This window comes from Eptesicus fuscus, chromosome 9 (assembly GCF_027574615.1).
Source record: "Eptesicus fuscus isolate TK198812 chromosome 9, DD_ASM_mEF_20220401, whole genome shotgun sequence".
NCBI classification, from domain to species: domain Eukaryota; kingdom Metazoa; phylum Chordata; class Mammalia; order Chiroptera; family Vespertilionidae; genus Eptesicus; species Eptesicus fuscus.
The window spans coordinates 19,036,499-19,048,611 of NC_072481.1; the positions used below are offsets into that span (position 1 = coordinate 19,036,499).

General features: G+C 37.7%; 1 protein-coding gene across 13 annotated transcripts in view; it reads right to left on the minus strand.

Moving 5' to 3' along the window:
- The window catches only part of PUM1 (pumilio RNA binding family member 1), a 126,168-nt gene that overhangs the window by 52,587 nt on the left and 61,468 nt on the right, over positions 1 to 12,113 (minus strand). For all 13 annotated transcript variants that reach the window (XR_008557080.1, XM_054721428.1, XM_054721427.1 and 10 more), the window contains 2 exons: positions 10,715 to 10,881; positions 8,480 to 8,750 (listed from right to left, as the gene is read on the minus strand). Coding sequence is in view for 12 of the 13 variants with exons in the window: in XM_054721428.1 (XP_054577403.1) it covers positions 8,480 to 8,750; positions 10,715 to 10,881 (438 nt within the window). In the remaining variant the exon portion in view is untranslated. The remainder of the gene's footprint in view (positions 1 to 8,479; positions 8,751 to 10,714; positions 10,882 to 12,113) is intronic.

Consider the following 12,113-nt stretch of genomic DNA (forward strand, 5'->3'; position numbering starts at 1 on the left):
TCTTTACAGAACCCACAAAAACTTGGGATTAATCCTTACCTACTCACATTCTGGAAAGGAAAATGAAAAGCATTCATCTTGTCCTCTGGCTGCCTCTTCCTGATGAAATGATATTAAATACCTTCCTCAACTAGTGGCTTATCATGAGTAAAGTGGACACCTGCCTAACTTTTGGGGACTCTGGAGTTTCTAGGGAAGTACAGCTGCTACTAACAAAACCTGGATTATGAACTCAGACCTAGCACACTTCTTAGTTCCCAAAAAAAGGAGTTCAAAGAATCTTAATACAAAGTCAGTCATTCACTCACTCACTCTAATAATATTGACGAAACAAGTAATACCTACTAGGCACTGTGCAAGGAACTAAGGATCCTATATAATAAAAGCCTAATATGCTTTTATTTAGAAGTCCAAATTGTCCCCTGGGGCGGTAGCTCGACTGGGAGTTCGACCGGGAGACCAGGAGTTTGACTGATCGCTATGATGTGCGCTGACCACCAGGGGTGGCGTGGAACATGGAGGGAGTCAGAGATGGGTGCTGGTAGTAGGCGGCAGTGGAGGCCACTGCTGGCCCCAATGGGCCCTGAGGAGAGCCGGACCGCAGCAGGATGATGGAGCAGGTGAGTGGGCGGTGCCAGGCCAAGGTGGGTGCAGTCGGAGGCTTGATTGCCCCACCAATCGCCCTGCAGATGGCGATTAGCGGGGGTGGCGGGGGCTGCTGCCCAGCTCCAAGGTGATGAGGGAGCCAGGCGGGGGCCCAGACCAAATCAATTGTTCCACAGGTGGGATGGTGGAGCAGGTGAGGGGGTGGCACCAGGCCATGGTGGGGTGCCAGGCGGGGCTGCGGGGCTGTGAGGCTGGGGGCATGAGCTGGGGCCCAATCCCTGCAGACCACCCAGAGGGACCCCACCCGTGCACGAATTCATGCACCGGGCCTCCAGTACAACAATAAGTAAAATGTTCATACATTTTAGTATGAGTAGTATTGGTACAAAAAAGGGGAAGCCAGTAACCTGATTTTGGATTGCTCTGACAAGCCTCCTTCACAGCAGTCATACTGAAGACTTCTGTATTTGCTGGAATCAGACAGAGAGCACTTACTGAAAGGACCTCCCTAGAAAGGACCTTCAACCTACCTGCTCTTTCTAAAGCACATTTCAACAGCTCTGCTGACATCATTGGATGATACAAAACAGACACCATGGATCTTGAATTACAGATGTCCTCATAAAGAGAGCCGATTATTTCAGACACTGGGAGATAATGGCATTCCACCAACTCAGCTTAATTTTCGTCACCACTGAAGTTTTAATAGAAAGACTATCCTATGATTTGACTACTTCTATGCCTCAAATATATGTATATGAGTAGACTGATTTTAAATAAAAAGAAAATAAAAAGTGAGTATTTTGAACATACTCACCAACTTCACCTTTTACCTCTTTTCTACATATTTATCTTTCTAAAAACCAGAATAGAACTTAGTCTTTGCTTTTACAATGTCAAAAATAACCATGTAGAGATTTCAAAGTCCACCCAAGAGGGGCAGCCAGGAGGCAAAAAACAAGTAAAATTGTGAGAAGTTGATTTTTTGAAGATTATAAAAGTACCTCATAGTTCCACTACTATCTCTTCAATGGCTCTCCGAAATTTTTCTAGCCTAATTCTGAATTATTTAACATCTCAGAAATGCCAAACCTCTGCTCTCCACCCTGCTATAAACAAAATAATTCACTTCATTCAACAAACATTTTTAGCACATTATTAGCTAGATGCTGTAACATAGGAAATAAAGATGGTCCATTCAAAATCTAAATCTTGATGTCTTCTTAATTAATCAAAAATAGTACTCCAATACCATTCCATGACTTCTCTTTGCTTCATGTTTTTAACATTACATGTAACTCATTATATGTATGTATACTGTATCTTGTAAATACAAATAGTATAAATACCATAAAAGTAATAATTCCACATAACATGAGTTTATGGTTCTAACTACCATGTTATCACTCTTTGAGAATATATCCTATATTTGAGTTGATTAACATCTCAATGATTATGGTGACTAGAGAAGGAATTATTTTTTGAGTGCATTTTGCAGTAAACAATTAACAAATGTAAATTACTTATCTACAGCAGGCAGATTTGATTATAGATTACAGTAGTAATTCTGGTAATTCTTTTTATGTAAATGTTCCAATATTAACTGGAAATACAGGGTATTGAAAACAAAATTGGGTAATTGGCAAGTGATGGATTCCAAATGATCCTGAAAAAATCATACAAATGCCATCTGCTGGGCAAAGCACTGAGCTCTGTAAATGTTTTCATGATTTTCACAAAGCAAGCTAATCACAACTGAGAAACACAATACTGTGAGATTTGGAGAAAATGCTTATTTTAAGGTTGGTATAATGATAAATGTACCACTACTGATTAAAATTTACTTGGGTAGAATGCATAAATTGTTTAAGAGACAGAATACAGAGAAAAATATATCAACTATTTCAAGATTTGGAAACTACGCAAGGAGATTGGTTTGACTCCCTTCTCTACCACTATATAGCCTACAGAAGAGATCCTTGTGGGGGGTTTTTGTTCCAAAAAAAAAAAAAAAGCTGGCAGTCAAAAACTGTGTGACTGACATATAGATGGCATCTTATAAAATATAGCTACACTATTACTGTTGTTATCAATAATTGTTGGCATAAAAACATTGTTGAGTTTTCAGAATATGAAGAAGTAATATCTAAATATGGAGTTAGCAAATGTAAAAAGCCATCCCTCCCTCTCTCCAAAATAAAATATACTGCCAGCCTGGCTTTTTACCAGTCTAAGGCTATATACATAGTGGATAAGGAATAAGAACAGACACTGGGGCAGAAAGCCTGGATTCATATCTCAGCTCCACCACTGACTTTCTATGTGACTTTGGGCAAGACAATCTCTCTGTGCCTCTCTCTCCTCCCCTCTTAATAGAGAAAATAAAGGTATGTCTAACTCATAAAGTTGTTGTAATAAAATTAATACATGTATAGCACTCAGAATAATCTTTTATGTGTGATGTTCTCGTTGACGAAATGGGAAGAGCACCCCCACACAGACACATGGCTTCTGTTGAGTCACCTTTTATAGCTCCTCTCCCAACAGGGCAGCCCAGGAGGGGAAAAACAGAAGGTAAAACTGTTCAGAGTCAATATTAAAACAAAACTCCACAGAGTTTCATGAGCACCTTCTCTCAGCAGTTCACAAAGATAATGGAGAACCAGATATTTTTTTGTTATTGTTGATGGGTACTTTTTAAAATATCTCCATGCAGAAAAAAAAGAAAGAAAGAAAAACTATGAATGCAGTTGAATTTAAAGGTAAAACAACTCCACATATCAAAAGGCTTTGTATTCTAGTACTAGGTCCAAAAGAAACAGCCTGGAGAGAGAAACCAAAACTTAGATGTTTGCACAGCTTACAGAATATAACCTTTCAGTAAGTCTTTTAGCTTCAATTTTCTTATCTGTAAAAATATAATAGCTGCCCTACCTCAGGAGGCTGTTGTCAAGATTCGTAGAGAAAAGCCCTCTGAAACACTAAAGTATTACATCAATGGTAGAACTATAAATTTTTCATTAAAAAGTATTATCTTGGAGCCAGTTCTCAGTACATGACATTTGTAAAAGTTTGCTACTGTTTAAAGCTTCCAGGTCAATACCAGGTTATTTGAACAACTGCTTAACACTTCACCAGGCTAAAAGACCAAATAATGATTTCTGGTTTACCAGGTACACACAAACCATGCTGAAGAATATTTTTAAAAAGAAACTTCTTTACATTTCTTTAAAAGATGAAGAATCTCATTCCATAATAAATGATTCCTAAATAAGGTACAAAAAAATAAAACATATCCTTCCTCCAAGTAACTTAACATCTTTCTAAGAAAATCACATCATAAAATTTCAATGCCAAATAATAAAGATAAGTTTCAACCGGCCAAATTGCTATCTAATATAAGTATTTAACAGTGATTATACATAACACTAATAGAATAATCTTCTCAATTGTAAACTGAAAGGCAAGCCAAGAATAGTAAATTCCTATGTTAAAACTATGCACAAACTTGTCCTCATAAGAATGACATATAATCACAACCATACTGTTAAAAGCAATGCATGCCATTTCCTCTCCTATCTGACTAGGGCTGTGAAGGAATAAATACAGTATTTCGATTATTTCTTCTTTGTTAAAATTCATGCTTAACAGGGTGAGAGTTTTAGTACATCAGTATAAAATTTTGTAAAACATGCTACATTAGGCTATTTTTAGATTAACTGAATTCTAAATAAAGAATATCAACAATTAATCTGATTAATCTATAATGTCAATAACCCTGGCTTTGTTTCTGCTATCTAGGAATGTAATTTAATGAAACCTGTATTAACTTTCTAAAATATACTTATGGAAATATGATAGTTGTATAGCTCTTTATTAAAGTAAAAAATATTGCTCAAGCATCATAACACAAAATGGTATCTAACACTATATATGAACTGTTTACTGTGTTTTCCAGGATTGAGGAGGAGACAGTAAGGGGAAAGTGTGAAGAAAAGGGGAGAATAGTCCAGAAATATCAATAAGCATTTCAAACTACCCTGAATTAGGGCTTTTTAACCCCAGATCTTTGTATTTGGGATAGGTAAAATTATCTTTATTTTCACAAAATTTAGCATGTCTTTCAATCATCATTATAAGCAACCAACCACATTAACATCTGTGACTTGATCACCAACAGAAATCACATGTATTTTCAGGTTACTTTGCAATTGTTGCACATCTCAAAATCTTGTTTATGCTCATTAAGATAGCTAGTACACCTAACTCTTTTTCATGCTTCAAATGATATTTTTATATAATTGGATTCTTTTGTAATCCTACTTACACTCTGCATTTTAAAACATTCTGAGAATTCAGTCCACAGATCTCACGTAACTTCTAAGGGATTCATTGCCCCAAAAAAGGAATCCCTGATCTAAATCAATTTAGAAAGATTAAGTTTATGATTAGCAATGACTAGACAAGTAGCAAGTTTGCAATAAGCTAAATGAAAGTTACCTTTTCTATATTTCGAGGCTGCTCTATATTACATATCTCAATATAAACTGATATGAAACCAACTTACTATACCAAATCAAACCTGATTTGAAGGAAATAAGACAAAAAACTTATTTTGTCAATATGCAAGCCAGATCCCCTCATAAAATCACAAATAAAGTTACCCTACCAATTGTAGCAAACAACTAAAAACAGATAGCCTTAAATACCCATTTAAGATAGTGAAGATAAAAGAATAGAATGTACAAAAAAATATGTGCCACACTAGACATCTAGTTTAATGCTCACAATCACTAATACTGTCTGGGACCCAGGCTTGGCTCTCAAGGTTTCTGTGACCCGGACTGAGTAACCAGGTACTTATCTCCTTTTTCCCTTATCATGTACCTTCGACTGTTGTCAGCCCATAACCACACCATAGTCATTTCCAGCTCCACACCTCTGCTCTCTTAACTGCAGCAGTATCACTCCATCTGTCTTTCAAGTTATATCTATGCAACCTTAGTCTTCATCAAGCCCTCCCCTGGTCTGTCGGCATTCTACTCAGAAACGCAATGGGATAAACAACAATGATCACATCATATGATGGTGGAATCTCTGTGTAACAATGCCCTATGTTGCAGCAACCAAGACATGTATCGGAAGCCAGAACCCAACAACAGTTTAAATTTCAAAATAATAATGTTCACTTTCAAAAACCGCTGAATTGGGATTCATAGTGAAGGCACTCTGGATTTTGTAAATTTGAATAGGTGTTGTTTGATATAATCATGCTAAACTACATGTGGATGTGCAAAAGTACATTTCTGTTGTTTAAGTTCTAATAATTATCCAGCCTCCCCAAAAAACTGGTAAAATTTTTAAAGCCAGAGATCAATAAATTAAGAGAATCCCAACTCTGATTATGAAGTAAAGAACAACTAAGTAAAAGAGAATCAGATTTCATTTGTAAGAGGTTGAACACAAATATTTCTTAAATAATAAGCTAAAGATTAGATTGGGAATGGAAGCCAAGAACCAAAAATGGCCTCAGCACTAAGGGTGGCTAGGGAATTTCAGACCAAAAAGACAAGAGTAAATAATTCAGATAAAACTTCTTGGTATTAACTAGATTAAAGGATCTGATTAGGAATAGCCTACACTCATGAACCTCAATTTAGATAAAGAAACTGCCAAATTAATTTTCTAAGCTGGACAAGTTAAAGTCTATACAATAATATCATGTCCCTATATTTGGTGTGACACAAAATATTTTGAAGTCTAGTATATCTTCAGCACTGGAAGTAATTTCTGGCTTCATGCAAAACTCCTGTTTTGAGGATTTATTCTTTTTTTATTGATTTCAGAGAGGAAGGGAGAAGAAAGTGATAGAAACATCAATGATAAGAGAGAATCATTGATCGGCTGCCTCCCACATGCCCCACACTGGGGATTGAGCCCGAAACCCAGGCATGTGAATTGAACAGTGATCTCTTGGTTCATAGGTCAACAGTCAACCACTGAGCCATGCCAGCTGGCCTTGAGGATTTATTCTGAAAGGGGGCAAAACCATGAAAGAAGATTATTTCTTATAAAAACCACTGAAAGTCAATTCTTATGGAAAAGTGGGCAAATCTATTGGAAACTACAGAGAAAATAATGTACACATTCAGTTTACTCTCTCTAAAAAAAAGTTTGGAATTATTACTAACATCCATCTGATAGGCGCACAGAGCATATGTACATCAGAAAATCCCTTGCACCCCAGCTGGTCTGGCTCAATGGATAGAGCATCGGCCTAAGGACTGAAAGGTCCCGGGTTCAATTCCAGTCAAGGGCACATGCTCTAGTTGAGGGCTTGATCCCCAGTGTGGGGCGTGTAGGAGACAGCTGATCAATGACTCTCTCTCTCATCATTGATGATTCTATCTCTCTCTTCCTCTCCCTTCTTCTCTGAAGTCAATAAAAAATATTTAAAAAAAGAAAATCCCTGACCCTGGCCGATGTAGATCAGTGGACAGAGCATTGGTCCATGCACCAAAGGGTCACAGGTTTGCAGGTTTGATCCCCAGCCCTAATACCCAGCCCAGGTTGGTTGGTCGGATGGCTTCGAGAGCCCAGAGGCAACCAATCTATGCGTCTCTCTCACATAAATGTTTCTCTCTCTCTCTCTCTCATTTTCTCTCTCTCTCTCTCTCTCTCTCTCTCTCTCTCTCTCTCTCTCTCTCTCTCTCCCCCCCCCCCTGCCCCCCCCCCCACTCACCCCACTTCTTTCCACTATCTCTGAAAAGCAATGGAAAAAATGTATCCTTGGGTGAGGATTAACAAAAAAGAAAATCCCGCCCTAACCGGTTTGGCTCAGTGGATAGGGCGTTGGCCTGGGGACTGAAGGGTCCCAGGTTCGGTTCCGGTCAAGGGCATGTACCTTGGTTGTGGGCAGATCCCCAGTGGGGGGTGTGCAGGAGGCAGTTGATTGATATTTCTCTCTCAACGATGTTTCTAACTCTCTATCCCTCTGCCTTCCTCTCTAAAATCAATAAAATATATTTTAAAAAATAATAAATAAAATAAAATCAGCTATTTATGACAACTAACGGAACAGTATGGTCTCCAAAGATCATAAGCCAATTTCCCCACAGATCAAGAATTTCTAAACGTCAAAATGAGATGTTAACCTTTCACACCTAGAAATTTATATTTATGTTCCAGTCCAAAATTAAGATGTATCAGAAATTCATGGCCCATCAAATGGCTTCCAGCCATAAGACAGAACTTATGGTACTTAACAAGATAGGAAAGCTACCAGGCCCCCTTTTAATAATTCAGACAACTAATTTTACTTTTAAAAAATTTTAAAGGAAGGACCAAAAAACCCTAGAGGTTAGTCATATTATGCCTTCAAAATCAGAAGGCACACATGCAATATTTTCCAGGGGTTTATGAATAAAAGAGCCAAGTAATTTCACTGTAAGCTACTAACTTTCAAAGTGCAGTGACTCACTTAATTAAAAGACATAACTAATAACAGAGTTTGGACTATTTCAAAAACAAAGCATTATAATCACAATACTCTTCAGAGAGATTAACATAGTATCCAAGAGGACTGTTATAAAAGATAATACCACCTCACCCACTCTCCAAGCCCTGGGGCAAGAGAGGAGCCTAAGTACTTGTAGAAGAAAGTGGTTTCTTGCCAATAACCTCAGCAATGGGAATCAGCTTCTTGAGGGGAAGATACAGAGGCTTTGTAAACCCACATCACCATTGGGCTAATAAAGTCTGGCTATCAATAGCCTAAAATGAAGCCACCCTCCTCCCATCCCCCCATTCTTATTACTTGATAACGTGCTGGCTAGAGGGAGAGTAAAGAGAGTGACAGAGACACACACAATACCTGTTGTTGAGAATTGTAGTCAAAAAGTCCCACAGTTGCTGCTGCTGAGTCCACAGGTACCTGCGTGCCTGAATAATCAAACTGAAGAGGCTCCATGCCCACATGTTCCATGGGGTCCAAGGGGACACTCTGGGACTCCATGTTGGAGAAATCCTCCACAGGCTTGGCACCATTGGTGCTGGTCAGCTGGGCTAAGCCCTCAGAACCATTCTGGTTTGGACCCAGAAGATCCACTTCATTAGCAGAGTTCTGGCAATTACCAGGGGTACGGCTAAACAGAGAAAGTAAAGGGCATTAAACCTTATTTTGAGCAGGGAGGGACACTACAGCAACCCAAGTTTAAGGACAACGTCCACGATATAACTTATTATCAATAGTACTTAAAACTATTCCTACAAAACAACCAAGACCACTTATGGTGTTACCATGTTATACCATAAAATGACTTTTTTATTGCTTGCCTTCCCACCACAGCCCACCCCTTAAATTTGCATTTACTGCTATTAATTTACAATCCCTTCAACCAAGAGACTCAGATTTAAGAACACTGGATAAACTGGAAAAATCACTAACTGTGGCATCCATGAAAACAGAGATCCCAAAATGCAGGTAGTAAAATATGCCCCCCAAAATCAACATCTTAAACATAGAAGTAATGGAAGAGTAGTTTCTAAGGGGGAAGTTCCACATGTGAGAATAAGTCCATTTAAAAAAATAATTTTCATGTAAGTGGAAATTCTTTTTCTGTATTATGTGAATATATTGGCCATTGCTAAAACTGTCTCCTCCCTTTCTAAGAAACTAGAAGAATCAGACCATTACAAAATAGTACAAAATAAATTATTTATTTAGGATATGCACCTGCTAAGGAGATAAGTCTAAGAATTAAAAATAATATGATAATATGAAGATTTAATTTATCATCCAAACCAGGACACTCCTAAAAGCAAAAAAAAAAAAAAAAAAAGTGCACTATTAATAAATATCCTGGGAAACCCAGGGCACATGATCACCCTATCCAAAAGGATTATAGGACAATATGATTCCAAATCAGACTAATATAGAATAATATTATAATAGAGAGGAGTATAACCTGTGACTATATTCCATACATTTCATGTCTAAAAGAAATCCTACAGCTGGTACAAATTAAAGCTATTGTTGTGTTCCTTGACACACTCTAAGCCCTGCAACGACCTCCTACCCCGAAGTCAAATACCAGAAAACACTGCTGCAGGCTGCCTGAGATTCAAGATGGAGAGGCTATCCAAACTCATCTAAAAGACCTTAGGTAACTCTGTAACTCTGTGCCTCAAATTTCTTCAAAAGACTGTAATTCTTTACATTAACAAGACACAAAAACTAGATTAGAAATATTAAACAATTGAACATTTTTCTACAATTACCCAAAATATATTTTAATTTTGACTTTGATAGATATTAGGGTAAGACTTTAGATTAACTTAAAACTAGTCAAAATTAAATTCTCTATCTGTACATTACTGACCGAGGAGTTTCAGATTTTTAAAATTATATACCATCACTAAAGGTTATCTACATAAATGAAGAAAAGAAGAACTTGCCAAATGTGGAAGACAAATATACAATATCATTTTAATACTGCATAAATTGAATTATAGGTTAAAACCTGCAAATCAATCATGACCAGAGACGGAATGAGAGGCCATCTATGGAAGGGGTATGTTTAAGAAAAGCCATTTAATTTGCATCTCTGGTTCTTCAAAATGAGGAAAATGATACCTGATGCAACTACCTCAAAGGGAGCTTATCAGTTTCAAATAAGTTCTCAAATGTTTTTCCATCTACTCTAGCATGCCAGACAGGTATGTCTAACTCCCATTAGTAACCATGGTTTCTCCCAAGATAGTGATTTGGGAGAAACTTGGGGAAAGTCCCAAGGCACCCATTCCAGGTGATTTTGATATTTGAGAATCATGAAATGTTCTTTATGGAATTAATCTGCAAATTATAGTCCTATACAAAAGCAAAATCTGTTGTTTTAGCAAAGCACCAGGCATTGACAAGTCTTAGAAAATTCCACCTTACCAATCAATTTATAATCTTTGTAGTATGGCCTACACTAGACCCAATTCTTAAAAAGGACACATAAGGAGGAAAAAAGAAAACTAAAGTAAAAAAAACAAAAACAAAACTTAAATCAAAACAAAAACCCATAGCCCCCATTCAAAAATCAGAAGTGTAAAACATACAAACCTAAAATCTTTGACGTCTGCATCAATCCCATTCTGCACTGGTAAACCATTGGTCTTGTCCATCACATCACCCTCCTCCTTCAAATCTCCTAGCTTATCTCCATCAAACGTACCCTTGTTCTTCTTTTCATTTTTGTCGTTTTCATCACTGTCTGCATCCCTTGGGCCCTGTTTAAAAAATAGCTTCAGCTTCACTAATCATCAACTAATGATAGTGGGCAACCACTATGGACACCAGACTACACTAGATGCTAATTAGGACAGGATAGTGTCTACGTCCTTTTAAGACATTACAACCTAATTAACAGACAACAAAAAGGCAGGAACACTGCAGAAAGTCTTGCCAAATGGGGGAGACAGACATACATTTATGTTACAGTTTAGGACAGTCTTACCATGCCCAGTGTCCCACCATCCCTTTTTTTTTTTTCTTTCTACCCAAAGCGCAGGCAAAACTGTGTATCTCTTGGTCTCACTTTTCTACTCTCAAATCTAACTCTATGTAAGAGCATGACTAAGAAGATCCAGGTATGGCAGCTAATCGTATAGTTGAAAAGTGTTAAGTCTACAAAAAAAATCTCCTACTCCACACTGCCTATGTAAATTCCCCACTTACTTCCGAATATTGAGCTAAGTGTGGTCTGACATCATTCCAATTCAATTACTCTTATCTTGGGATATAAGCCCTGCGAATTTGTACTATCACCACCACCCCAGTTCCACCCTATGTCTCACAGTTCATTGCATCAATCACCTTAAGTATAACATTTTTAGTCCTTCAAAACATGTTAAATCCAGCTATGAAATTCTTTCACCAATAAGTGTTGTCTTCTTCTATTGGCCTGCCCCATACCACATTATTTTGAGACTACCTTGTTTTTACTGATGCAAAAGAAGTTATCTTTAAAGTGTTTCAAACTGTGACTAATGAAAGACTAGACCCAAAAGAATTATGATGCCAAGTACATTGATGTCCACCCTGTGTCCTAAGGAAATTAAATGTCTCCTCTTACCAATACACTAACTTAAGACCTGGACATATAAAGCAAATGTGCCTTGATTTCCAAAAGGAAAAGAAGATTTGGTACAGTGACTTGATATGGTACAGAGAGCTTGGCACAATCTTACCTAAGAGTAATAATAAGTAACTACTGTTTTGGTAAAAGTAGAGAGAAGTAACCTCACTTGTCCCCCCCCACTGACTTCTGGTTTAAGGAAGAACAAACACACCTAGACCAATTAAAGCTCCTGGTAAAAGACAAAATCCAATCAGAAAAAGATGAGAGCTGCTGCACAGCATTTCCAGTCACCACAACCAAATTTCATTGGGGAGAACTCAATAATGGGGGCCGGGACTGCAGGTACCAAGTTGTGAATGGGTAGGCCTACAAATGCAAAAT